Below are 27988 nucleotides of genomic sequence, written 5' to 3'. Positions count from 1 at the left end.
AATGACGTAAGTAAAATTTCTAAGCACAAGCCCCTTCTTAAAAGAATGTACCTGAAAAGTTTTACGAGACTCGCTGACACATTTTGAAATTTAACTGATAGAATTCTTTATAAAATAGTTGTATTTATTGTAAATCAATTCAAAAATTTTACCCCTTTAAAATTCTATCACATACAGATCTTAAAAATAATGTGAAAGATTCCACATATTAGAAGTATAAAAAAATACAGTTCCTGATATTCCACAAATTTTTTTTTATACTCTAAGTGGAAATATTTATTAATTACGCACTAATACAAGTTATAAATGAAATCATGGCAATTTCTATTGGCAACACTTAAAATCTTATCTATCTAGGTTATGACTGACCTATTTGAAGCTATTGATAATACAAAAGGTGGAATATTTTATGACTGTTACAAATGAGCCATTAATACTACTGTTTACTTTAATACAGGTAACAGCTCGTTGCAAATATATTATGCAAGTTAATATATTATTTTATGATCAAAGGGCTTAAGTCAAGCCTTGACTCCATCTTCTAAATAAATTTCATGCTATTAAATTGTTAAAAAGTCCTGCAAAGCAAATGAAGATACGTAATAGACTGTAGTGTTGATTATTCTCTGGTCATTAGATCACCCTTCGCAACTTCAATTAAATAGTTACATATTTTATTGCTTTATAATAGTATAATCAGCTATATATAATCAGCTATCTTTTCGTGAAATATTAGTTATCTGGACGCTAAATTCAAATCTCTTCGACATCGTTACGCTGTGTGCAAATACTCTTTCAATCCCCTGCCACTTCAAATTGTTATAAAGATGTAATTCCGATAATCTATATGGGTATATGGTAAATGACTAGATGATGAAAGATGTATAAAAGGCGAACCATGCTCAACCTAATTCAGTTTCCCATAGTTCCTCAGTGGGTATTAAGCTAAATCACAATGAAAGCAGTCATTCTAATTCTGGTTCTAGTGGCAGTTGTCAATGCAACTAGTCTAAAAAACCTTCTTAAGGATGAGTTTAACTCCTTCAAATTGAAGCACCACAAAATCTACAAGAATGCTAGTGAGGAATTGAAACGCCTTCAGATATTCGTGGAAAACAAGAAACTGATCGACATTCACAACAAACGCTATCTGGCCGGAGAGGAGTCTTACAAGATGGGTCTGAATAAATTTTCTGATATGACTCCCGAGGAATTCAAAACGCTTGTGCTCACAAACCTCAATCCTGCTGACTCCCAAGAGGGAATCGACTATATTTACAATCCCTCTAGCCTGGTTAACCTTCCAAGTAGCGTTGATTGGCGTGACTGGGGCGCTGTTAACCCAGTTAAAAATCAAGGATCCTGTGCCTCCTGTTGGGCTTTCTCTGCAGTTGGCTCACTCGAAAGCCACCACTTTATAAACTCATACCAGAGAGTATCTCTGTCCGAGCAAAATTTGGTGGACTGCACAAGAGGTTATCCCTATTACAACCAAGGCTGTTCAGGCGGGTGGCCGATTGAAGCATTGAATTATGTTAGGGATAATGGTGGTATAAACACTGCCAGCTATTATCCGTATGAAGGAGAAGACAACACTTGCCGATACAATAAGAACAACATTGGATCAAAAATCTCTGCTGTTATACAAATTGCTAGTGGAAATGAAGCCGCATTGGCATCCGCCGTTGCCAATAAGGGACCCATCTCGGTGTGTGTCGATGCCTCCCTGTTCCAATATTACCAAAGTGGCGTCTTGAACGAACCGTCGTGCTCTCAATCTGTAGACCATTGTGTAGTTGTCGATGGATACGGCACCGATTCAGTTGGAGGAGATTATTGGTTGGTGAGGAATTCTTGGGGCGAGTATTGGGGAGAAAATGGATATATTCGCATGGCTCGCAATCGTAACAATCAATGTGCTATTGCCAGTTATGCAATTTATCCTTTAGTTTAATGGACATCTTTGTATATGTATTTCTTTTTTATTTAATTGCTAATAAATGTTAGTATACAAAATCTACAGCGTTTTTCACGTTAATGAAAAAAGTTTTAATATTTTTAAGGTTGTTTAAATTGAACAATACGTATGTATATACAATCGCTTGTGGTCGACCACCACTTTAAATAATTAGAATTTTCTTACATGTAAGTTCGGAAATGTTTTAAAACAGACCGCGCTTATTTTGTATTGTATTTAGCTTAAATTTATGTAAAAGAACTACGAGTCATCACTATGATTACCGCATACGGGTAAGATTTATTTTCTATAGTATTATAAATAGAAAGTGGTTTAGTTTAGGTTTTGTATTGCTCAATTAATTCAGCACAAATGAATCATCAAATTTTGTTTTTTCTTTTCTCTCTTTGCACTTGGTTCGTCACTTTGACATATTTTACTTGACATAAGCTGCGGGTTCCCACAATTATGCTTGACATATTGCTACCTATCTTGGTATATAAAACCTGACACTCCGACGAACTTTCATCAGTTTAAGTTGTGTAACTTCATCATGAAGGCAGCAATTTGCATTTTGCTTTTCGCCCTCGTGGGATACATTCAGGCAAGGATCACTTACGATGACGTACTTGACGCGGAATTTGAACTCTTCAAAGTGGAGCATAAGAGAAGCTACGATAACGAATACGAAGAACAACTGCGTCTGCAGATCTTTAAGGACAATAAGAATCTAATCGACAGACACAACAAGCGCTATGCAGCAGGAGAGAAAACTTACAAGATGGGTGTAAATAAATTCACTGATTTGACTCCCGAGGAATTCAAAATCTCTTTGCTCTCAAGCCTTAACTCAAATCATTCACTAGAAGGTATCGACTATATTTACAATCCTTCTGCCAAGGATAGCGTTCCAAAAAGCATTGATTGGCGTACTTCGGGCGCTGTAAACCCAATTAAAGATCAAAATCCCTGTGGCTCCTGTTGGGCCTTCTCTGCTGTTGGCTCACTGGAAAGCCAGTATTTTATAAACGAAGGTCGGAAAATATCCCTGTCCGAGCAAAATTTGGTAGACTGCTCAAGAGGTTATCCCTATTACAACCGAGGCTGCTCAGGCGGCTGGCCGATTGAAGCATTCCAATATATTAGGTACTATGGTATAGATACTGAAAGCTCTTACCCGTATGAAGCTAGAGACGACTATTGCCGTTACAATAGGAACTACATTGGAGCAAAAATCTCTGGGATTGTGCAAATTGAAAGTGGAAATGAAGACGCATTGGCATCCGCCGTCGCCAATAAAGGACCCATATCAGTGTGTTTCACCGCCGATTCCAACTTCCAACATTACAGAAGTGGCGTCTTCAATGATCCGTCGTGCTCTCAACCTATGAACCATTGTGTGGTTGTCATTGGCTATGGCACAGATCCAGTTGGAGAAGATTATTGGCTGGTGAGGAACTCTTGGGGTGAGAATTGGGGTGAAAATGGATACATTCGAATGGCTCGTAATCGCAACAATCAATGTTCTATTGCCAGTTTTGCAACTTATCCTTTAATTTAGTGGATATATTGTGCTCTTATCACGAACATCATTGTATTGTATTTGTTTATTACTAAATTAACGAATACATGTATATTGAATCTACAACGTTATATTTATAGTAATATTGTCATTCAAATTTATATAAATTATTTTATTTTGATATTAACTCAATAGTCAAATACTTTGAGCAAATATCAGATACCGCACATAATAATAGATCTTAAAAAATTCAAATCCCAATCATATGATTTTCTGAATATATTCTGAAACTTATTTTATTTCTCTATATATAAATAATATTTTAAATTATTAATTTATGAGTCAGTCCGATGAGTAAAAAAAATTCGACCTCACATGCAAAACTATTAAAAATCGCAAGTACTTGCTGGAGATGCTCTTCTTAATCATAAATTAGTAACAATAGAATATGTTGTTGACATGATTCAGAACGTTATAATGGTCTTATTACACTGACCTATTTGAAGAAATAAATTAGAAACAACTTCGTAATCAATAATTTTTGGTTTTTTATGATTGTTGATATATGAGCCTCTGTTGTAACTATTTTTTTTATAACGAAAATATCATGTAACTGTTAGGAAAGAGTTACCCGAAAGCAATCTACAGTCTATCTCATTAAACAAATAATAATTATACAATACTATTTACATTATACAAGTATTTTAAAATAATTTATGGTTAAAGAAAATAAGAGTCATAAAATAAAAACATAAACTCCATCTGCTAAATTCAAATCAATTTCCTCAAACAACTTAGGTCTGAAACTCTGAAAATAAGACTTTCTTTAGTAATCAATGCATATCCATTTAATCGACATTAAGAGGCTTAAAAGTATCTTCTCTCATCTAGGTATTTTTAATTCCAACTCAACATTTTTTCCTATCTAGTATGTGCAATAGCTCTTTTAATCCCCTTCCTCTTGAAATGGTTATAAAGATGTAATTTCGCCAATCTATATGGATGGATTGTAAATAATCATTGGACACATGAAAGAGGTATAAAAGGCGAACCATGCTCAACCCAATTCAGTTTCCCATAGTTCTTCAGTGGGTATTAAGCTAAATCACAATGAAAGCAGTCATTCTAATTCTGGTCCTCGTGGCAGTTGTCCATGCAACTAGTCTGAAAGACAATCTAAAGGCTGAGTTTAACGCCTTCAAATTGAAGCACCACAAAACCTACAAAGATGCTAGTGAGGAATTGAAACGCCTGCAGAACTTCGTAGAAAATAAGAAACTGATCGATAGTCACAACAAGCGATATGCTGCTGGGGAAGTATCCTACGAGATGGGCATCAATCAATTCTCAGACTTGAACTCCAAGGAATTCCAGAAGACAGTGCTGTCAAGCATCAATGCCAATGACTTGACAATTGGTATCACTCAAATATTCACTCCATCAACAAGTGTTCAGATACCCGGAAGCATAGATTGGCGTGAGAAGGGAGCAGTTACAAGAGTTAAGGATCAAGGCGGATGTGGATCTTGCTGGGCTTTTTCTGCCATTGGCACACTAGAGGGCCAAAACTTTATCAAGAACCGACAGCTTATCTCGCTATCCGAACAGAATCTAATCGATTGCTCCAAGGAGAATGGCGGATGTGATGGCGGCTGGCCAGAAACTGCATTAAACTTTATCAAGGACAATGGTGGTGTTGACACTGAGGACTCTTATCCCTATGAAGAGAGGGATGGCGAATGTCGTTTCAATGCTGAGAACATTGGCGCAAAGGTCACTGGCACTGTCGGTGTGGCCAGTGGAGATGAGTCTGCGCTGGCAGCAGCCGTTGCAGAGAAGGGTCCCATTTCAGTGGCCGTTGATGCTTCACAATTTCAGAACTATCAAGGAGGTGTTTTCGATGAACCTTCGTGCCAGGACGATGTAAACCATGGCGTTGTCGTCGTTGGCTATGGTCGTGATGACATTGGCGGCGACTATTGGCTGGTGAAGAACTCCTGGTCAGAGTCCTGGGGTGAAAATGGATACATTCGTATAGCTCGCAATAAGAATAATCAATGCAAGATTGCGGACCATGGTGTCTATCCGTTGGTCTAAGGAACGTTGTGCTTAATCATCTGTAAATAAACTATAATTTATTCTTTTACAAAATTTAAGTAATTTCAATAAATATCTTGAATTGGTTAACAAAATTTCAACTGTTTTATATTTACGAAGTCGAACTGTAATCTGCTAAAACACTAAAGCTAAACTAAAGTGTAAATATTCATTATGTATGTATGTAGATGCACGTGTATATAATAATATAATATAAATTTCCACTCAGACGTGAAGACATACAGCTGACATGGAACAACTGCGTCTGCAGATTTTTAAGGACAACAAGAAACTGATCGACACGCACAACAAGCGCTAAATAGCAGAGAAGAAGACTTAGAAGATGCGTGAACATAAATTCAATAATTTGCTACCAAAAAATAAACCAATGTGCTATTGTGTATGGTTATGGCACCGATTTAATTGGAAGAAATTATTGGTTGGCCAGGAACTCTTGAGACGAGGATTGGGGTAAAGATTGTGACAATAAATGCTGTATAGCAAATTCTGCAATTTATCCTTTAGTTCAACGGACAATATCTTATTATATTCACTTATTTGTTAATAAATCATTCTTTTTCAAATTAACAGCGCTCTCTTCATTGTAATATTGTAATGATATATTCCGAACTCTGTTATACTCTCAAAGCAATATTTCTCATATTTAAAATATTAATAATAAAAGTAATTTTTAATAAATAAATTAAATCGTAATACTTGCAGTTTTATTTATAACTAAAAATTCTAACGGATAGGTTCCAAGTCATAATACGTTTGGGCTCACAATATGTTATAAGAAATGCGAGAATATTTATAGTTATATAAAAGTTGTAATGAACATAATTACATTAGTTGAACGATAATTTTTTGAGCGCCTGTCAACTCTGGTATCCCCAGTAATTATAGTTTCAGTCAGTCTAGCATTTATAAGAATTTGAAATACTAATCATAAAACTACAGTCGAGTGTGCTTGACGATATGTTAAGATATCCGCTATCCATTTAAAAATATTATTATTCTTAAGATATACCAATATAATATACCACCAAAATACTACTAATCTCAAAGACAATAGTTATTATTATATAATATATACCAAAATTCGACTCTAGCTTTAGAATAACGATAGGTATTCAAGTTTAGTCAATTTGCGGGGCGGAAGTGGTTGTGGTGAAATTTTGAAACAATCTTGATCTGCGTGTAAGCATAACAAGTGATATAAAAAAGGATAGTTCTCTCTCTCTCTCTCTTATAGTCTCTAAAATACAGTGTTTCATATGGACAGACAGACTGACGGACAGACTGCTATATCGTCTTGGCTGTTGACACTGATCAAGGATATATACCTTATAGGGTCAGTATAATTTGCCATATATAATTCAAGACTTTTAAGTTGGTTTCTTCTATTTTTTGCATCATTCAGTCTATATTCAATTAATTGCGCATTAATTTTTAATAAATTTCGCGATTTTATTTTTTACAAACTAAGTATATGTAATGTTATCTTAGACGATTACGACTGACCTATTTCAAACTATAAGTACAAATAGCTACGTAATTAAATAAAATATAGCTTTTTATGATTATTCAAGTGTCATATTCTGTCGACTATCTTTTAAAACAACAAAATATTATTTAAACCCTCCACATTACGGTGTATGTATGAGAAATATGTGTTATAAAACCCTCCTCGGTCTGTTTATTATTTAAGAGAGTCACAGTTAAGCTATCTGCAAAAGCGCTTGAAATAGTTATAAATATGTAATTTTGCCTATCTATAAAAAAGATTGTATATAATCGGACCCATTAAAGACGTATAAAAGGCAAACGGTGCTCAACTCAATTCAGTTTCTCACAGTTCCTCAGTGGGTTTTAATCTAAATCACAATGAAAGCAGTCATTCTAGTTCTGGTTCTAGTGACAGTTGTCCATGCAACTAGTTTAAAAGACATTCTTAAGGATGAGTTTAACGCCTTCAAATTGAAGCACCACAAAATCTACAAGGATGCTAGTGAGGAGTTGAAGCGCATTCAGATATTTGTGGAAAACAAGAAACTGATCGACAGTCACAACAAACGCTATGTGGCCGGAGAGGAGTCTTACGAGATGGGTGTGAATAAATTCTCTGATATGACTCCCGAGGAATTCAAAACTCTTGTGCTCACAAACCTCAATCCTGCTGACGCCCAGGAAGGCATCGACTATATTTACAATCCTTCTGCCAAGGCGAGTCTCCCGAGTAGCGTTGATTGGCGTCTTTCAGGCGCTGTTAATCCAGTTAAAAATCAAGGCTCCTGTGGTTCCTGTTGGGCTTTCTCTGCCGTCGGTTCACTAGAAAGTCATCACTTTATAAACTTAAACCAGAGAGTATCCCTGTCCGAGCAAAATTTGGTGGACTGCACAAGAGGTTATCCCTATTACAGCCAAGGCTGTGGAGGTGGCTGGCCGATTGAAGCATTGAATTATGTTAGGGACAATGGTGGTATAAATACTGAAAGCTCTTACCCATATGAAGGAGAAGACAAATCTTGCCGTTACAATAAGAACAACATTGGATCAAAAATCTCTGCTGTTATACAAATTGCTAGCGGAGATGAAGCCGCATTGGCATCCGCAGTCGCCAAGAAGGGACCCATCTCGGTGTGCGTCGACGGCTCCTTGTTCCAATACTATCAAAGTGGCGTCTTCAATGAACCGTCGTGCTCTCAATCTACAAATCATTGTATTGTTGTTGATGGCTACGGCACCGATTCAGTTGGAGGAGATTATTGGCTGGCGAGGAACTCTTGGGGCGAGAATTGGGGAGAAATCGGATACATTCGCATGGCTCGCAATCGTAGCAATCAATGTGCTATTGCCAGTTATGCAATTTATCCTTTAATTTAATAAATATCTTTGTATTTATATAATTTATATTATTTTATTGCAAATAAATAATTGTTTATCCCATTTACAATCTTTAACGTTATTAGAAATATTTTCATAAGGGTAAAATAATTAAATATTAAGGAAATTTTATAGTTATACCCAATAGTCATGCAACCGACGGTATAGTAAAGAACTTTCAAAAATAGTCAAACGCATGTTATGCAATTTCACAATCGCAATTATAAATTCACTTAATTAGATCCAGCTAAATTAGCAACTGATGCTATGTGTTACGTAAAAAACATCAAAGTAGAGTTTAAAAATCTTCAATTAGTGTTAACTCAATTTTTAGCAATGACTTTTCACAGATGCTTTTTCACTGATTTCAAATAACAGTTTGGTACACAAATATTGCTCAAATATTAAGTTTGCATTAAAATAAACCCATATCGTAGTATATTTCGTAAGCTAAAAAATATACGTGTATTACTTGTGGTATACAAGACACAGTGTATTACTGTGCACCCTTATTTAATTCAACATTGCTCAAATGTTGGATCACCTTCGGGTTTGGTTATTTCTGAAATTCTTTGCTCATTGTTCGACATTGCGAAATATGCTGCGGGGTCCCACTGCAATGTGTAACGGATGAACAGCAGTCTTGATGTATGATGCATGACACTCCGCTGATCTAGAATGAGTGTAAGTTGTGTAACTTTAGCATGAAGGCAGCAATTGCCTTTTTCTATCCGTTGGTCTAAGAGACGTTTTTCTTAATCATCTGTAAATCAACTATAATTTATTCTCTTACAAAATTTAAGTAATTTCAATAAATAATAAATATACTAAAAAAGTCAACTGTCCTATAACGACGAAATCTCCTTCTCCATTTTAAATACATTTCCATACAAGCACAAAGTTAGTAATTATACCCTCTACCCTATGGGTATATATAATATACAAATATTAAGAGGTATTCATCACCACAAGTTCGACTGAACTAAAGTGGATTGCAATTTGCAATGCGCTCAAATGTGAGATACCCGTTACCCATTTTAAATAAAAGCAAAAATACAACAATATACATACTACAATATAAAATTCTATATTTGGTATATTGATATACATAGCTCTAGATTCAAAATAGACCATGGAGTGATTAGGCATTTTCGACCGCAAACCAAATTTTCAGGAACCATGAAGCATATATGTAAGTATTATTTTGTGTACCAATCGTGACCCTAGCTTCAATATTAAGCCGGTTATTCGATTCTTATCAATTGTGGGGCGGAATTGGGTAAGTTATCTCTCTCTCTCTTTTGTAGTCTCTGAGATTTAGGCGGACATGGCTATATTGTGTCGGCTGTTAACGCTGATCAAGTATATATATTAATTATAGGGTCGGAGATGCCTCCTTCTGCTATTTCCTCGAGCCTTTCTACCCAATGGGGTAGAGGGTATAATAAAAACAAAATAGTATTAGATAATGTTGTATCTTTATGTTTTGTTTTTGAGTCATTATTTTGAGTCATTCTCTCCATATCGATACCGCGAGGAACATTGTGCTATCTCGGGTCATGCGTAACGATCAATCCCTGTCTGGGTATATAATGCCTCACATTATACAGATCTATGATCAGTTTATATTGAAAAACTTCAATATGAAGGCGGTAATTTGCATTTTGCTTTTCGCACTCGTGGGATTTATCCAGGCAAGAATCACTTACGATAATTTACTTAACGCAGAATTTGAACTCTTTAAAGTGGAGCATAAGAAAAGCTACGATAGCGAATACGAGGAACAGCTGCGTCTGAAGATCTTTAAGGACAACAAGAAATTGATCGATAGGCATAACAAGTTCTATGTAGCCAAAAAAAAGACTTACAAGATGGGTGTAAATAAATTCACTGACTTGACTCCAGAGGAATTTAAAAGGCTTATGCTCCCAAGCCTTAATACAAATCATTCACTGGAAGGTATCGACTATATTTACAATCCTTCTGCCAAGAAGAACCTTCCAAGTGAAGTTGATTGGCGTGTTAAGGGTGCTGTTAACCCTGTTAAAGATCAAGGCCAATGCGGCTCCTGTTGGGCTTTCTCTGCCGTAGGCTCTCTGGAAAGTCAGTACTTCATACACAAAGGAAAGAGTGTATCTCTGTCTGAGCAAAATCTGATGGACTGCTCAAGTGACGATCCCTACGACAACGACGGTTGTGATGGCGGTTCGCCGATTGAAGCATTGAATTATGTTAAGGACAATGGTGGAATAGATACAGAAAGTTCTTATCCGTATGAAGAAACAGATGACGATTGCAGTTATGATGAGGACGACGTCGGAGCACAAATCTCGGGAGTGTCACAAATTGAAAGTGGAAATGAAGACGCATTGGCAGACGCCGTCGCCAATAAGGGACCCATCTCGGTATGTGTCGATGCCTCCTTCTTCCAAAATTATGAAGGTGGCGTCTTAAATGAACCATCGTGCTCTCAAGATACAGACCATGCTGTAGTTATTATTGGCTATGGCACCGATCCAGCTGATGGAGATTATTGGTTGGTGAGGAACTCTTGGGGCGAGGATTGGGGTGAAGACGGATACATTCGCATGGCTCGCAATTGTGACAATCAGTGCGGTATTGCCAATTCAGCCATTTATCCATTAGTTTAAAGAACACTATATTATTATATTCACTTATTTGTAAATAAATTAAATAATTTAAAATTTTCTGCGCTCTGTATAGTAATTTTGCATTAATGCTTTGGCTTTCAATATGTTCAAAACGAGAGTAATAAGAGAGATTTAATCCTTTGGAAGCAATAATGAATTTACACTAGCTAATCGACAATTCGTTCTAACGTATGTTAATTTTGCCATTCATTTTAGTTTTAGTCTTTCAGGCAGTTAATTGAGGGAGTGGGAATATTTCAGTCAAATTCAACTCAATCTGTTTATTAATTTTAATGTTTTGCCTCAAGCGGTCTATCTGTTATTTCACAATTGCGCATTAATTTTTAATATATTTCGCTATTTTATTTGTTATAAATATTTAATTTACGAGAATCAAATCATTTTGAATATATGTATGTATATAGAACGTTATCTAAAGCGGTTATGACTGACCTATTTAAAGCTATAAATAAAAATAAATTTTTATGATTCTTTAGGTGAGCTAATGTTCTACCAATTACCTATTACAAAAAATTTTAGAATACCTCAAATATCTGTTATTAAAACCCCTCCTTAATCTGTTTATTACTTAACATTTCCCCTTGAAATGGTTATAAAGATGTAATTTCGCCTATCTTTATGGAGATTGTAAATAATCATTGGACATATGAAAGTAGTATAAAAGGCGAGCCATGCTCAACCTAAATTAGTTTCCCATAGTTCCTCAGTGGGTATTAAGCTAAATCACAATGAAAGCAGTCATTCTAATTCTGGTCCTCGTGGCAGTTGTCCATGCAACCAGTCTGAAAGACATTCTAAAGGCTGAGTTTAACGCCTTCAAATTGAAGCACCACAAAACCTACAAAGATGCTAGTGAGGAGTTGAAGCGCCTGCAGAACTTCGTAGAAAATAAGAAACTGATCGATAGTCACAACAAGCGATATGCTGCTGGGGAAGTATCCTACGAGATGGGCATCAATCAATTCTCAGACTTGAACTCTAAGGAATTCCAGGAGTCAGTACTGTCAAGCATCAATGCCAATGACTTGACAATTGGTATCACTCAAATATTCACTCCATCAACAAGTGTTCAAATACCCGGAAGCATAGATTGGCGTGAAAAGGGAGCAGTTACAAGAGTTAAGGATCAAGGCGGATGTGGATCTTGCTGGGCTTTTTCTGCCATTGGCACACTAGAGGGCCAAAACTTTATCAAGAACCGACAGCTTATCTCGCTATCCGAACAGAATCTAATCGATTGCTCCAAGGAGAATGGCGGATGTGATGGCGGCTGGCCAGAAACTGCATTAAACTTTATCAAGGACAATGGTGGTGTTGACACTGAGGACTCTTATCCCTATGAAGAGAGGGATGGCGAATGTCGTTTCAATGCTGAGAACATTGGCGCAAAGGTCACTGGCACTGTCGGTGTGGCCAGTGGAGATGAGTCTGCGCTGGCAGCAGCCGTTGCAGAGAAGGGTCCCATTTCAGTGGCCGTTGATGCTTCACAATTTCAGAACTATCAAGGAGGTGTCTTCGATGAAGCTTCGTGCCAGGACGATGTAAACCATGGCGTTGTCGTCGTTGGCTATGGTCGTGATGACATTGGCGGCGACTATTGGCTGGTGAAGAACTCCTGGTCAGAGTCCTGGGGTGAAAATGGATACATTCGTATAGCTCGCAATAAGAATAATCAATGCAAGATTGCGGACCATGGTGTCTATCCGTTGGTCTAAGGAACGTTGTGCTTAATCATCTGTAAATAAACTATAATTTATTCTTTTACAAAATTTAAGTAATTTCAATAAATATCTTGAATTGGTTAACAAAATGTGGTAGTTAAAGAAACAACACTAATTGTATTTTAGCGTCCGATTTATTCTGCTGTTCGATCAAGACTGACCGTATAGCTTAATTATGTATAACATAGAATGTGAAATAGAATGAGAGGCATGATAAAGAGAGCCAATATCGAGAGAGAGTTCGGATAGCCGAGAGAGCATCGAGTTAAAGTATATGTATGTATGTGTGTGTAGGCACACGTCCTACTACAACTCGGCCATCCTGCGAACCAGATCTCCTGATCTTGACTTTACAAAGAATAAAAATAAATCTTAACTAATACTTTTACTATTATTTCGTACAGTAAAACATTTTTATACATTTTTACTTATTATTTAATTCTTGCCTGATTAAAACATTGAAAAGTTTCTTCCATGTAAACATGGAAGTAGAAGCTGAGTTTACTAATTTGATAAATCTTTGTTGTTCTTAATTATTTTCTTCTAATAATTCCATAAAAGTTTTTTTTTTTTTTCATTTATTCTATCGCCCTTAATAAATTGATCCTCTAATAGTTGTGATTTAGCATAACAATCTCGTAACAGTTGTGGTTTAGCATAAATATTTCCTAACAGTTTGTTTTCATTATTCGTTCTGTTATCGTTAACAGTCTGTGCTCCTAACAGATGTTGCCTAATAATCTATGTTCCTAACAGTTGTTGCCTAACAGTTGATGTCCCTAACAGTTGTTGCCCAACAATCTGTGTTCCTAACATTTGTTGCCTAATAATCTATGTTCCTAACAGTTGTGGCATCACTTGTCGTTGTTCTCCGCCGTCATCTTAGTACCCTCTATCGCATCGTATTTCGGAAGACATATGTGTGCAAAAGCTTGTAGCATCTGCTCTGGATCTCCAAATCTCTGAATGCGCGCCTGGTTGCGTAAGTTCAGCTCCGGTATGCCTTCGATAATGTGTTCCAAAAGCTCATCGTTGTCCAGTGTAATGGATTGTGATAAGGCGATCTTCTCCTCGAAGTACATTGCAAAACGCTCATTTTGTTGCCACTTTCGTTGCTCAAACTTTCGTCGTAGTTCTGTCTTCGAAGCTACAGTGCCGAATGTTATTATCAGTTGATCACAAAGCTTGTGAAAAGGTTCACGCAAGCGAGTTGAATTTGCATGCAGCCATTGCTGAGCGTTTCCTTTTAACTTTATGGCCAATAGCATGCGAAGCGACTCCTCATCAAGTTTACACATATCTGCAACGCTTTTGAGTTGGTTTACCCAAAAACGTGCACAATATTTTCCGTCGAACTCCAGCGTAGCTTCCTTTGCGAGTGCGAGCGAGACCGCTGACCCACATTTTACTTCGCTTAGTTCATTCTTTTCTTCTACAGTACTGTCCGTTACATTTCCAGTGCTGCCCATAATTTGACATAGAGAACTACTGATGTTGTTGTTGTTGTCGTTGCTGCCGCCCAAATTTGCGACTTCTGACGCCGCACTTTGTGCAGCTGTGCACAAATCGAGTAAGTGTGTGGCGCCGTTGTTGTTTGTGTCGATCCGTTGCTGTCGTTGTTGTTGTTGTTGTCGCCCAAATTCGCGACTTCTGGCGCCGAACGCTGTGCAGCTGCGCGCAAAAACTGTGTGGCGCCGTTGTTGTTGTTGTCTATTTCTGTTGTAGACATCTGATGTGCAGCTGCGTTGTTCTGAGAATTTCGCAATTCCTCTTTGACTAAACGTAATTCTTCTTGCAGCTTTTGAATAGTGTTTAGCAAATCCTGGCGAATACTCTCTCCTAGGTCAGAATTTTCGGGAACATTTTGAGTCTGATCATGACGCTCGATGTTGTTGGGCAATTCGTTTTCTTGGCCAGACAAAATATTGGCCAAATTTAATAAATCGTTGCTTCCTGATGGTACTTCTTCAAACATCTCTGGTGAAACATCGAGCAATCGTTTTATTAATTCTGCCTTGTTGCCCGTCGTGGGCAAACATAGCGCTGTTAGCCACTTCTTTAATTGTGTCGTAGTGTATTTCTCAAATGTAGACGTGTTCATTTTTTTTTTTTAGCCGATCCACTTCTGAAATTGTGGTAGTTAAAGAAACAACACTAATTGTATTTTAGCGTCCGATTTATTCTGCTGTTCGATCAAGACTGACCGTATAGCTTAATTATGTATAACATAGAATGTGAAATAGAATGAGAGGCATGATAAAGAGAGCCAATATCGAGAGAGAGTGTGTGTGTAGGCACACGTCCTACTACAAAAATTTCAACTGTTTTATATTTACGAAGTCGAACTGTAATCTGCTAAAACACTAAAGCTAAACTAAAGTGTAAATATTCATTATGTATGTATGTAGATGCACGTGTATATAATAATATAATATAAATTTCCACTCAGACGTGAAGACATACAGCTGACATGGAACAACTGCGTCTGCAGATTTTTAAGGACAACAAGAAACTGATCGACACGCACAACAAGCGCTAAATAGCAGAAAAGAAGACTTAGAAGATGCCTGTACATAAATTTAATAATTTGACTCCCAAGGAATTTAAAAAGCTCCAAAGCTTTAAAATCAGTTACTCAAAAGTAGGCATAGACTAATAGGCCCATCTGCGTATGTATCGATGACTCCCTCCTCCAATATTATTAAGGGGACGACTTCAATGAACCATCGTGCTACCAAAAAACAAACCTTTGTGCAATTGTGTTTGGTTATGGCACCGATTTAGTTGGAGGAAATTATTGGTTGGCTAGGAACTCTTGAGACGAGGATTGGGATAAAGATTGTGACAATCAATGCGGTATAGCAAATTCTGCAATTTATCCATTAGTTCAACGGACAATATTTTATTATATTCACTTATTTGTAAATAAATTACCCTTTTTGAAATTTACAGCGTTCTCTTTATTGTAATATTGTAACGAAATATTCCGAACTCTGTTATACTCTCAAAGCAATATTTCTCATATTTACAATATTAATAATAAAACTCATTATACCCGCTACCCATAGGGTAGAAGGGTATTATTATATAGAATAGCAAGCGTTATTTTAAAGCTAGAGCTACGAATTTTAGTATATACAATAATAAATAAATAAATACTTTTGTATTAAATAAATACTTTTGTATGGGCAAAAAACGCCTTATTACTTGGGGTCTGAGTTGCTTCATCCGACAATCTCGTATATTGTGCCGTCTATGGTATATTTTATATGTGTCGACTGTAACTTTCTTACTTGTTTTAATAAATAAATTAAAGCATAATACTTGCAGTATTATTTATAACTAAAAATTCTAACGGATAGGTTCCAAGTCATAATTCGCTTGGACTCACAAAAAGTTATAACAAAAGCGAGAATAGTTATATAAAAGTTGCAATGAACATAATTACATTAGTTGAACGATAATTTTTTGAGCGCCTGTCAACTCTGGTATCCCTAGTTATTATAGTTTCAGTCAGTCTAGCATTTATAAGAATTTTAAATACTAATCATAAAGCTACAGTCGAGTGTACTTGACTATAAGATATCCGCTAACTTAGTTATTCTTAAAATATAATAACATAATATACCACAAAAATACTACTAATCTCACAGACAATAGTTATTAATTTATATACCAAAATTCGACTCTAGCTTTAGAATAACGATAGGTATTCAAGTTTAGTCAATTTGCGGGGCGGAAGTGGTTGTGGTGAAAGTTTGAAACAATCTTGATCTGCGTGTAAGCATAACAAGTGATATAAAAAAGGATAGTTCTCTCTCTCTCTCTTATAGTCTCTAAAATACAGTGTTTCATATGGACAGACAGACTGACGGACAGACTGCTATATCGTCTTGGCTGTTGACACTAATCAAGAATATATACTTTATAGGGTCAGAATAATATGCCATATATAATTCAAGACTTTTAAGTTGGTTTCTTCTATTTTTTGCATCATACAGTCTATATTCAATTAATTGCGCATTAATTTTTAATAAATTTCGCGATTTTATTTTTTACAAACTAAGTATATGTAATGTTATCTCAGACGATTACGACTGACCTATTTCAAACTATAAGTACAAATAGCTACGTAATCAAATAAAATATAGCTTTTTATGATTATTCAAGTGTAATGTTCTGTCGACTATCTTTTAAAACAAAAAAAAATATTATTTTATCCCTCCACATTACGGTGTATGTATGTGAAATATGTGTTATAAAACCCTTCCCCTGTCTTTTTATTATTTAAGAGAATCACAGTTAAGCTATCTGCAAAAGCGCTTGAAATAGTTATAAATATGTAATTTCGCCTATCTATAAAAAAGATTGTAAATTATAGGACTCATTAAAGACGTATAAAAGGCAAAGGGTGCTCAACTCAATTCAGTTTCGCACAGTTCTTCACTGAGTTTTAATCTAAATCGCTATGAAAGCAGTCATTCTAGTTCTGGTTCTAGTGGCAGTTGTCCATGCAACTAGTCTAAAAAACCTTCTTAAGGATGAGTTTAACGCCTTCAAATTGAAGCACCACAAAATCTACAAGGATGCTAGTGAGGAGTTGAAGCGCATTCAGATATTTGTGGAAAACAAGAAACTGATCGACAGTCACAACAAACGCTATGTGGCCGGAGAGGAGTCTTACGAGATGGGAGTGAATAAATTCTCTGATATGACTCCCGAGGAATTCAAAACTCTTGTGCTCACAAACCTCAATCCTGCTGACGCCCAGGAAGGCATCGACTATATTTACAATCCTTCTGCCAAGGCGAGTCTCCCGAGTAGCGTTGATTGGCGTCTTTCAGGCGCTGTTAATCCAGTTAAAAATCAAGGCTCCTGTGGTTCCTGTTGGGCTTTCTCTGCCGTCGGTTCACTAGAAAGTCATCACTTTATAAACTTAAACCAAAGAGTATCCCTGTCCGAGCAAAATTTGGTGGACTGCACAAGAGGTTATCCCTATTACAACCAAGGCTGTGGAGGTGGCTGGCCGATTGAAGCATTGAATTATGTTAGGGACAATGGTGGTATAAATACTGAAAGCTCTTACCCATATGAAGGAGAAGACAAATCTTGCCGTTACAATAAGAACAACATTGGATCAAAAATCTCTGCTGTTATACAAATTGCTAGCGGAGATGAAGCCGCATTGGCATCCGCAGTCGCCAAGAAGGGACCCATCTCGGTGTGCGTCGACGCCTCCTTGTTCCAATACTACCAAAGTGGCGTCTTCAATGAACCATCGTGCTCTCAATCTACAAATCATTGTATTGTTGTTGATGGCTACGGCACCGATTCAGTTGGAGGAGATTATTGGCTGGCGAGGAACTCTTGGGGCGAGAATTGGGGAGAAATCGGATACATTCGCATGGCTCGCAATCGTAGCAATCAATGTGCTATTGCCAGTTATGCAATTTATCCTTTAATTTAATAAATATCTTTGTATTTATATAATTTATATTATTTTATTGCAAATAAATAATTGTTTATCCCATTTACAATCTTTAACGTTATTAGAAATATTTTCATAAGGGTAAAATAATTAAATATTAAGGAAATTTTATAGTTATACCCAATAGTCATGCAACCGACGGTATAGTAAAGAACTTTCAAAAATAGTCAAACGCATGTTATGCAATTTCACAATCGCAATTATAAATTCACTAAATTAGATCCAGCTAAATTAGCAGCTGATGCTATGTGTTACGTAAAAAAAAATCAAAGTAGAGTTTAAAAATCTTAACACTAAAACTCAATTTTTAGCAATGGCTTTTCACAGATGCTTTTTCACTGATTTCAAATAACAGTTTGGTACACAAATATTGGTCAAATATTAAGTTTGCATTAAAATAAACCCATATCGTAGTATATTTCGTAAGCTAAAAAATATACGTGTATTACTTGTGGTCAGGCGATAACTGAATACAATTTTATAAGGTATACAAGACACAGTGTATTACTGTGCACCCTTATTTAATTCAACATTGCTCAAATGTTGGATCACCTTCCGGTTTGGTTATTTGTGAAATTCTTTGCTCATTGTTCGACATTGCGAAATATGCTGCGGGGTCCCACTGCAATGTGTAACGGATGAACAGCAGTCTTGATGTATAATGCATGACACTCCGCTGATCTAGAATGAGTGTAAGTTGTGTAACTTTAGCATGAAGGCAGCAATTTGCCTTTTTTCTATCCGTTGGTCTAAGAGACGTTTTTCTTAATCATCTATAAATCAACTATAATTTATTCTCTTACAAAATTTAAGTAATTTCCATAAATAATAAATATATTAAAAATGTCAACTGTCCTATAACGACGAAATCTCCTTCTCCATTTTAAATACATTTTCATACAAGCACAAAGTTAGTAATTATACCCTTTACCTATGGGTAGCGAGTATAAAAATATTAAGAGGTATTCATCACCACAAGTTCGACTGAACTAAAGTGGATTGCAATTTGCAATGCGCTCAAATGTGAGATACCCGTTACCCATTTTAAATAAAAGCAAAAATACAACAATATACATACTACAATAAAAATTAAAAAATTCTATATTTGGTATATTGATATAGCTCTAGATTCAAAATAGACCATGGAGTGATTAGGCATTTTCGACCGCAAACCAAATTTTCAGGAACCATGAAGCATATATGTAAGTATTATTTTGTGAACCAATCGTGACCCTAGCTTCAAAATTCTGACGGTTATTCGATTCGTATCCAATTGTGGGGCGGAATTGGGTAAGTTATCTCTCTCTCTCTTTTGTAGTCTCTGAGATTTAGGCGGACATGGCTATATTGTGTCGGCTGTTAACGCTGATCAAGTATATATATTAATTATAGGGTCGGAGATGCCTCCTTCTGCCATTTCCTCGAGCCTTTCTACCCTATGGGGGTAGAGGGTATAATAAAAATAAAATAGTATTAGATAATGTTGTATCTTTTCCTTCACAGATGCCGATTATTTTTGAGTCATTCTCTCCATATCGATACCGCGAGGAACATTGTGCTATCTCGGGTGATAGATTACAAACTTGCACCTGCTTTAATTCAATATTACTTAAATAAATAATCAAGAAGTACATTTTTGTTTTGTTATTTCATCTATCCTCTCCTCTTTGTTTAGCTTTATGATATTTTTTGCGGTTTCTCGAGATCATGCGTAACGATCAATCCCAGTCTGGGTATATAATGCCTCATATTATACAGATCTATGATCAGTTTATATTAAAAACTTCAATATGAAGGCGGTAATTTGCATTTTGCTTTTCGCACTCGTGGGATTTATCCAGGCAAGAATCACTTACGATAATTTACTTAACGCAGAATTTGAACTCTTTAAAGTGGAGCATAAGAAAAGCTACGATAGCGAATACGAGGAACAGCTGCGTCTGAAGATCTTTAATGACAACAAAAATTGATCGATAGGCATAACAAGTTCTATGTAGCCAAAAAAAAAGACTTACAAGATGGGTGTAAATAAATTCACTGACTTGACTCCAGAGGAATTTAAAAGGCTTATGCTTCCAAGCCTTAATACAAATCATTCACTGGAAGGTATCGATTATATTTACAATCCTTCTGCCAAGAAGAACCTTCCAAGTGAAGTTGATTATCGTGTTAAGGGTGCTGTTAACCCTGTTAAAGATCAAGGCCAATGCGGCTCCTGTTGGGCTTTCTCTGCCGTAGGTTCTCTGGAAAGTCAGTACTTCATACACAAAGGAAAGAGTGTATCTCTGTCTGAGCAAAATCTGATGGACTGCTCAAGTGACGATTCCTACGACAACGACGGTTGTGATGGCGGTTCGCCGATTGAAGCATTGAATTATGTTAAGGACAATGGTGGAATAGATACAGAAAGTTCTTATCCGTATGAAGAAACAGATGACGATTGCAGTTATGATGAGGACGACGTAGGAGCACAAATCTCGGGAGTTTCACAAATTGAAAGTGGAAATGAAGACGCATTGGCAGACGCCGTCGCCAATAAAGGACCCATCTCGGTATGTGTCGATGCCTCCTTCTTCCAAAATTATGAAGGTGGCGTCTTAAATGAACCATCGTGCTCTCAAGATACAGACCATGCTGTAGTTATTATTGGCTATGGCACCGATCCAGCTGATGGAGATTATTGGTTGGTGAGGAACTCTTGGGGCGAGGATTGGGGTGAAGACGGATACATTCGCATGGCTCGCAATTGTGACAATCAATGCGGTATTGCCAATTCAGCCATTTATCCATTAGTTTAAAGAACACTATATTATTATATTCACTTATTTGTAAATAAATTAAATAATTTAAAATTTTCAGCGCTCTGTATAGTAATTTTGCATTAATGCTTTGGCTTTCAATATGTTCAAAACGAGAGTAATAAGAGAGATTTAATCCTTTGGAAGCAATAATGAATTTACACTAGCTAATCGACAATTCGTTCTAACGTATGTTAATTTTGCCATTCATTTTAGTTTTAGTCTTTCAGGCAGTTAATTGAGGGAGTGGGAATATTTCAGTCAAATTCAACTCAATCTGTTTATTAATTTTAATGTTTTGCCTCAAGCGGTCTATCTGTTATTTCACAATTGCGCATTAATTTTTAATATATTTCGTTATTTTATTTGTTATAAATATTTAATTTACGAGAATCAAATCATTTTGAATGTAAGTATAATATATAGAACGTTATCTAAAGCGGTTATGACTGACCTATTTAAAGCTAAAAATAAAAATAAATTTGTATGATTATTTAGGTGAGCTAATGTTCTACCAATTACCTATTACAAAAAAATTTTAGAATACATCCGCATTACAATGTATGATATCAAATATCTGTTATTAAAACCCCTCCTTAATCTGTTTATTACTTAACATTTCCCCCTTGAAATGGTTATAAAGATGTAATTTCGCCTATCTTTATGGAGATTGTAAATAATCATTGGACATATGAAAGTAGTATAAAAGGCGAGCCATGCTCAACCTAAATTAGTTTCCCATAGTTCTTCAGTGGGTATTAAGCTAAATCACAATGAAAGCAGTCATTCTAATTCTGGTCCTCGTGGCAGTTGTCCATGCAACCAGTCTGAAAGACATTCTAAAGGCTGAGTTTAACGCCTTCAAATTGAAGCACCGCAAATCCTACAAGGATGCTAGTGAGGAATTGAAACGCCTGCAGAACTTCGTAGAAAATAAGAAACTGATCGATAGTCACAACAAGCGATATGCTGCTGGGGAAGTATCCTACGAGATGGGCATCAATCAATTCTCAGACTTGAACTCCAAGGAATTCCAGAAGACAGTGCTGTCAAGCATCAATGCCAATGACTTGACAATTGGTATCACTCAAATATTCACTCCATCAACAAGTGTTCAAATACCCGGAAGCATAGATTGGCGTGAGAAGGGAGCAGTTACAAGAGTTAAGGATCAAGGCGGATGTGGATCTTGCTGGGCTTTTTCTGCCATTGGCACACTAGAGGGCCAAAACTTTATCAAGAACCGACAGCTTATCTCGCTATCCGAACAGAATCTAATCGATTGCTCCAAGGAGAATGGCGGATGTGATGGCGGCTGGCCAGAAACTGCATTAAACTTTATCAAGAACAATGGTGGTGTTGACACTGAGGACTCATATCCCTATGAAGAGAGGGATGGCGAATGTCGTTTCAATGCTGAGAACATTGGCGCAAAGGTCACTGGCACTGTCGGTGTGGCCAGTGGAGATGAGTCTGCGCTGGCAGCAGCCGTTGCAGAGAAGGGTCCCATTTCAGTGGCCGTTGATGCTTCACAATTTCAGAACTATCAAGGAGGTGTCTTCGATGAACCTTCGTGCCAGGACGATGTAAACCATGGCGTTGTCGTCGTTGGCTATGGTCGTGATGACATTGGCGGCGACTATTGGCTGGTGAAGAACTCCTGGTCAGAGTCCTGGGGTGAAAGTGGATACATTCGCATAGCTCGCAATAAGAATAATCAATGCAAGATTGCGGACCATGGCGTCTACCCGTTGGTCTAAAGGACGTTTTTCTTAATTATCTTTAATTCCAATAATATTTATTCTTTTACAACATTTTAATTATTTCAATAAATATCTTGAATTGGTTAAAAAATGTCAACTGTTTTACTACGACTAAATCTAAAGGCAATATTAATTCAGTAATATGTAAATATTAATTACTACGTGTATATTTCAGCTCTCTAATAATCTAAGACTGACTTGTTAGACAGTCGGATATGGTTTTGTTATTGTTACTGATCAAGTACATAAGCATATACTTTTTAGCACCGGACATGCCTCCTTGTTCCTTTGTGTTTGTTTGTGTATCAAATGTTTGTTAACCGAGAAATTTCTATAGAAATCAAGTTATGATATATTGAGCGAAAATTGGGCAAAGACAAGCTTCTGCTAGTAATGGTGTTGCACTAATATTTGGCGGTATATTGAAGACGCAATCGTAAATATTGCTTAATGTTAGTACATACAATTCAACCCACTCGCTAAATAAGCAAAACTGCACTCCCACAAAAATTTAATAATACGTTCATATATGTATGTATGTACCGCGAACGAACCGCTACTTTTTAAATAATTAGAATTTGACTGCATTTAAAATAAGCAAAGTTTTAATGATGCATACCACGATTACCGCAAACAAATTTTGTTTAGCTTAAATTAGATTTACTATCTATCTTATAGTATATCATGTAGTTTAAATTTGTTTCATATTCAATAGTTAAATAAATATATCACAAATTATGACACATTTTACATGACACATGTTGCAGGCTCCCACTATTATGCGTGATGACGATTGCAGTTTCGATGAGGACGACGTTGGAGCAAAAAGCTTAAGAATGTGAAAATTAAGCCGCATTGGCATCCCCTGTTGCCAATAAGGTGTGTGTTGACGCATATTCTTCCATTATTATATATGTAGGTGGTGTTTCCAATGAACCGTCGAGCTCTTAAGATACAGTCCATGCTGAAGTTATCATTGGCAATGGCACCGATCCAGCTGGAGGAGGTTATTAGTTAGTGAGGAACTCTTGGGATGAGGATTGGGGTGAAGACGGATTGGAGTAATGTTATGAACTTTTCGAGAATATTTACAGAGTTTCACGCTTCTAAAAGTTTCGAGCGCCTGTAAACTCAGTTACTTAGGCAGTTAATTAAAGGACAAGAAAAATTCAGTAAAAGTTCTCGCTAAGAAGAATTTTAAATAAGACTAGTAAATAAACGGATCGTTAATATCCGGGTTAATATGCTTTTTAGACTCAAAGACTTCTATATACATATGTACATATTTTCAACTTGATTTATTTTGTTTTTCTTTTGTCTTATTCGGTCAATGTTTAACAATTTATGCAATGTTATTTGTTACAACTATAGCTTGTTATTTAACTCAGTTAAGACTGACCTTTTTAAACCTTTAAATAAATATAGCTTAAGTGAGCTAACATTCTATCAACTATCTATTCGGACACCCTATTATTATAAAACACCGACACCCTTCTTTGTCTATTTATTACTTAATAGACATAGTTACGCTTTCTGCAAAAGCTGTATTAAACCCTGTCCACTTGAAACAGTTATAAAGATTTAATTCCGCTTATCTATAGTATAGATTGTAAATCATTGGACCCATTAAAGACGTATAAAAGGTGCAACATCGTCAATCAATTCAGTTTCTCACAGTTACTCAGTGGGTAATAAGCTAAATCGCAATGAAAGCAGTCATTCTAGTTCTAGTCCTAGTGGCAGTTGTTCAAGCAACTAGTCTTAAGGACATTCTTAAAGTTGAGTTCAATGCCTTCAAATTGAGGCATCACAAAGCCTACAAGGATGCTAGTGAGGAGTTGAAGCGCCTGCAGAACTTCGTAGAAAATAAGAAACTGATCGATAGTCACAACAAGCGATTTACGGCTGGAGAAAAGACCTACAAGATGGGCATCAATCAATTTTCAGACTTGAACTCCAAGGAGTTTCAGGAGGTAGTGCTGTCAAGCATCAATCCCTATAACCTGACATTTGACATCAATCAAATATATACTCCATCGCCAACTATTAAGTTACCAGAGAGTATAGATTGGCGTGAAAAGGGTGCAGTCACTAAAGTGAAAAGTCAAGGAGACTGCGAGTCTTGCTGGGCGTTTGCTGCCATTGGCACACTTGAAGGACATCACTTCATCAAATACCAGCAGCTTGTCTCGCTATCCGAACAGAATCTGGTTGACTGCGACACAACGAATGGTGGCTGCAGTCGCGGCTGGACAGAAAAAGCTCTCATCTATATCAAGGACAATGGTGGCGTAAACACTGAAGACTCATATCCCTACGAGGGCATAGATGGCGAGTGTCGTTTCAATGTTGAAAACATTGGAGCTAAGGTCACTGGCACTGTCGGTGTACAGAGAGATAATGAGTCCGCATTGGCAGCAGCTGTGGCAGAGAAGGGACCCATATCTGTGGCCATTGATGCATCCTTCTTTCAGCACTATGAAGGTGGAGTATTAGATGAACCATTGTGCCAGGGAGAAGTAAACCACGGCGTTGTCGTCGTTGGCTATGGTCGTGATGACATTGGCGGCGACTATTGGCTGGTGAAGAACTCCTGGGCAGAGTCATGGGGTGAAAATGGTTACATTCGCATGGCGCGCAACAAGGATAATCAATGCAGTATTGCCAAGTATGGCGTCTATCCTTTGGTCTAAGGGACTTCACTTCTTAAATATCGTTTAATCATTCAATTAAATTAAATTATGTTATTTATACAATAAATGTCTTTAATTGGTTAATCTATATAAATCTTTTATTTAGTAATCAAATAAAATAAATTAACGAGCCAGGTTAATTTTTTGTAGGAAAATCTTGCTAACATATGTAGTTCTACTTATTTTTTTTCTATAGATCCATAATATTTTATATTATTTTTGTTATAGATCTCTACTTGTATTACTTACAGTACACATAATTTTATTGAATAAGTATACTAAAACTTTTAAAATATCTACTTGATGTTGTCCTTCTTAAAAGAATCAGAAGTTTATTTTAATCTTTGAATTTTTATAGACCTATCATAATTTATTTTTAATATAACTTCAAAAGTTTTACAAGACCCGGTGTCACATTTTAAAAATTAAATGCCAAGAAGTATGCTACAATTCTTTATAAAATAATTTTATTTATTCTGCTTTAACACTAACGGGGACAATCAATACGTGCATTGTTTCATTGTCAATGAGCCTTTAGAAATAGATGTAAATCCATTCAAAAAGTGTACCCCTATAATATTCAATCACATGGAGCTCTTAGTAAATATGTAAATAACTTAAGGAATCTCATTTTTAGTGAAAGATTATACATATTGGGAACAGCTCTTGGTTTTCCACAAATTCATTTTAAAATTTACATTAAAAGTTGAAATATTTGATAATTTCGCACTAATTGTATTACAAGTTATGCATAAAATCATGGAAATTTCTATTGGCAACACTTAAAATCGTATCTAGCTAGGTTATCACTGACCCATTTAAAGCTATTGGCATTACAAAAGTGGAGTATTTTATTTACAAATGAGCCGTAAATATTACTGTTTACTTTAATACTGTTAATAAGATTATCATGTAACATACGCGTTGCAAATGCATTATGCAAGTAAATATACTAATTTAGCATGAATCTAATGCTATTGAACTATGTATAAGATTGTCAATATACAATTAACTGTAGTGTTGAATATTCTAAGGTGAATCGATCACTTTTAGCAACTTCAATTGAATAGTTACATATTTTATTGCTTTATAATTATATAGTTAACTACTTATATAATATATTTGTGAAACATCAGCTATCTAGACGCTAAACTCAAATCCCTTCGACTGGCTATTACTTAAAATAGACATCGTTACGCTGTGTGAAAATACTGTTTTAATCCCCTTCCATTTGAAATGGTTATAAAGATGTAATTCCGCCTATATTTATGGATAGATTGAAAATAATCAATTCAGTATCCCATAGATCTTTCGAGGGCTCTAAGCTAAATAATAATGAAAGCAGTCATTCTAATTCTGGTCCTCGTGGCAGTTGTCCAAGCAACTAGTCTTAAAGACATACTTAAGGCTGAGTTTAACGCCTTCAAATTGAAGCACCACAAAACCTATAAGGATTCTAGTGAGGAATTGAAACGCCTTCAGATATTCGTGGAAAACAAGAAACTCATCGACACTCACAACAAACGCTATCTGGCCGGAGAGGAGTCTTACGAGATGGGTGTGAATAAATTTTCTGATATGACTCCCGAGGAATTCAAAACGCGCATGCTTACAAATCTCAATCCTGAGGACGCCCAGGAAGGCATCGACAATATTTACAATACATCTGCCATAGCTAGTCTCCCGAGTAGCGTTGATTGGCGTCTTTCAGGCGCTGTTAATCCAGTTAAAAATCAAGGAACCTGTGCCGCCTGTTGGGCTTTTTCTGCAGTTGGCTCACTGGAAAGTCACCACTTTATAAACTCAAACCAGAGAGTATCCCTGTCCGAACAAAATTTGGTGGACTGCACAAGAGGTTATCCCTATAACAACCGAGGCTGTACAGGGGGCTGGCCGATTAAAGCATTGAATTATGTTAGGGACAATGGTGGTATAAACACGGCCAGCTCTTATCCATATGAAGGCCGAGACAACACTTGCCGATACAATAAGAACAACATTGGATCAAAAATCTCAGCTGTTATACAAATTGCTAGGGGAAATGAAGCCGCATTGGCATCCGCCGTCGCCAATAAGGGACCCATCTCGGTGTGTCTCAACGCCGCCCTGTTCCAATATTACAAAAGTGGCGTCTTGAACAATCCGTCGTGCTCTCATTCTGTAGACCATAGTCTAGTTGTTATTGGCTACGGCACCGATTCAGTTGGAGGAGATTATTGGTTGGTGAGGAATTCTTGGGGCGAGAATTGGGGAGAAAATGGATATATTCGCATGGCTCGAAATCGCAACAATCAATGTGCTATTGCCAGTTATGCAATTTATCCAGTAATTTAATCGACGTCTTTGTATTTTCTTTATTTATTTCATTTAAATAAATGATTGTTTATCCAA

At 36.4% G+C, this 27988-nt stretch overlaps 11 protein-coding genes across 11 annotated transcripts; all 11 read left to right on the top strand.

The window, feature by feature from the left end:
• Positions 1-754: 754 nt before the first annotated feature.
• LOC133845625 (procathepsin L-like) lies at positions 755-27988 on the top strand. Its single transcript, XM_062280127.1, has 2 exons — positions 755-771; positions 26894-27988. The coding sequence occupies exon 2, from the start codon at positions 26933-26935 to the stop codon at positions 27929-27931; it is 999 nt and encodes a 332-aa protein (XP_062136111.1). The 5' UTR covers positions 755-771; positions 26894-26932; the 3' UTR covers positions 27932-27988.
• LOC133845630 (procathepsin L-like) lies at positions 939-2020 on the top strand. The gene has a single exon (XM_062280131.1). The coding sequence runs from the start codon at positions 956-958 to the stop codon at positions 1952-1954; it is 999 nt and encodes a 332-aa protein (XP_062136115.1). The 5' UTR covers positions 939-955; the 3' UTR covers positions 1955-2020.
• Positions 2472-3518, top strand: LOC133845621 (procathepsin L-like). Its single transcript, XM_062280125.1, has one exon. The coding sequence runs from the start codon at positions 2511-2513 to the stop codon at positions 3516-3518; it is 1008 nt and encodes a 335-aa protein (XP_062136109.1). The 5' UTR covers positions 2472-2510.
• Positions 4535-5848, top strand: LOC133845637 (procathepsin L-like). Its single transcript, XM_062280138.1, has one exon. The coding sequence runs from the start codon at positions 4590-4592 to the stop codon at positions 5574-5576; it is 987 nt and encodes a 328-aa protein (XP_062136122.1). The 5' UTR covers positions 4535-4589; the 3' UTR covers positions 5577-5848.
• LOC133845629 (procathepsin L-like) lies at positions 7418-8525 on the top strand. Its single transcript, XM_062280130.1, has one exon. It carries the CDS (start codon positions 7464-7466, stop codon positions 8460-8462), a length of 999 nt encoding a protein of 332 aa, XP_062136114.1. The 5' UTR covers positions 7418-7463; the 3' UTR covers positions 8463-8525.
• On the top strand, positions 10099-11113 carry LOC133845622 (procathepsin L-like). The gene has a single exon (XM_062280126.1). It carries the CDS (start codon positions 10106-10108, stop codon positions 11111-11113), a length of 1008 nt encoding a protein of 335 aa, XP_062136110.1. The 5' UTR covers positions 10099-10105.
• On the top strand, positions 11827-12944 carry LOC133845636 (procathepsin L-like). Its single transcript, XM_062280137.1, has one exon. It carries the CDS (start codon positions 11863-11865, stop codon positions 12847-12849), a length of 987 nt encoding a protein of 328 aa, XP_062136121.1. The 5' UTR covers positions 11827-11862; the 3' UTR covers positions 12850-12944.
• LOC133845627 (procathepsin L-like) lies at positions 17275-18385 on the top strand. The gene has a single exon (XM_062280129.1). The coding sequence runs from the start codon at positions 17324-17326 to the stop codon at positions 18320-18322; it is 999 nt and encodes a 332-aa protein (XP_062136113.1). The 5' UTR covers positions 17275-17323; the 3' UTR covers positions 18323-18385.
• On the top strand, positions 20356-21222 carry LOC133845647 (procathepsin L-like). The gene has a single exon (XM_062280150.1). It carries the CDS (start codon positions 20362-20364, stop codon positions 21139-21141), a length of 780 nt encoding a protein of 259 aa, XP_062136134.1. The 5' UTR covers positions 20356-20361; the 3' UTR covers positions 21142-21222.
• LOC133845632 (procathepsin L-like) lies at positions 21888-22995 on the top strand. The gene has a single exon (XM_062280133.1). The coding sequence runs from the start codon at positions 21915-21917 to the stop codon at positions 22899-22901; it is 987 nt and encodes a 328-aa protein (XP_062136117.1). The 5' UTR covers positions 21888-21914; the 3' UTR covers positions 22902-22995.
• LOC133845640 (cathepsin L-like) lies at positions 24591-25618 on the top strand. Its single transcript, XM_062280140.1, has one exon. The coding sequence runs from the start codon at positions 24611-24613 to the stop codon at positions 25595-25597; it is 987 nt and encodes a 328-aa protein (XP_062136124.1). The 5' UTR covers positions 24591-24610; the 3' UTR covers positions 25598-25618.

This window comes from Drosophila sulfurigaster, chromosome 3 (assembly GCF_023558435.1).
Source record: "Drosophila sulfurigaster albostrigata strain 15112-1811.04 chromosome 3, ASM2355843v2, whole genome shotgun sequence".
In the NCBI taxonomy this organism is placed as follows: domain Eukaryota; kingdom Metazoa; phylum Arthropoda; class Insecta; order Diptera; family Drosophilidae; genus Drosophila; species Drosophila sulfurigaster.
Note: the sequence above shows the minus strand (reverse complement) of the source record. Positions and strands in the feature narration are given on the sequence as shown.

Excerpts from the sequence above, each read along its gene's own strand:
- LOC133845630 (XM_062280131.1), top strand. The coding sequence starts at position 956 with ATGAAAGCAGTCATTCTAATTCTGGTTCTAGTGGCAGTTGTCAATGCA.
- LOC133845621 (XM_062280125.1), top strand. The coding sequence starts at position 2,511 with ATGAAGGCAGCAATTTGCATTTTGCTTTTCGCCCTCGTGGGATACATT.
- LOC133845637 (XM_062280138.1), top strand. The coding sequence starts at position 4,590 with ATGAAAGCAGTCATTCTAATTCTGGTCCTCGTGGCAGTTGTCCATGCA.
- LOC133845629 (XM_062280130.1), top strand. The coding sequence starts at position 7,464 with ATGAAAGCAGTCATTCTAGTTCTGGTTCTAGTGACAGTTGTCCATGCA.
- LOC133845622 (XM_062280126.1), top strand. The coding sequence starts at position 10,106 with ATGAAGGCGGTAATTTGCATTTTGCTTTTCGCACTCGTGGGATTTATC.
- LOC133845636 (XM_062280137.1), top strand. The coding sequence starts at position 11,863 with ATGAAAGCAGTCATTCTAATTCTGGTCCTCGTGGCAGTTGTCCATGCA.
- LOC133845627 (XM_062280129.1), top strand. The coding sequence starts at position 17,324 with ATGAAAGCAGTCATTCTAGTTCTGGTTCTAGTGGCAGTTGTCCATGCA.
- LOC133845647 (XM_062280150.1), top strand. The coding sequence starts at position 20,362 with ATGGGTGTAAATAAATTCACTGACTTGACTCCAGAGGAATTTAAAAGG.
- LOC133845632 (XM_062280133.1), top strand. The coding sequence starts at position 21,915 with ATGAAAGCAGTCATTCTAATTCTGGTCCTCGTGGCAGTTGTCCATGCA.
- LOC133845640 (XM_062280140.1), top strand. The coding sequence starts at position 24,611 with ATGAAAGCAGTCATTCTAGTTCTAGTCCTAGTGGCAGTTGTTCAAGCA.
- LOC133845625 (XM_062280127.1), top strand. The coding sequence starts at position 26,933 with ATGAAAGCAGTCATTCTAATTCTGGTCCTCGTGGCAGTTGTCCAAGCA.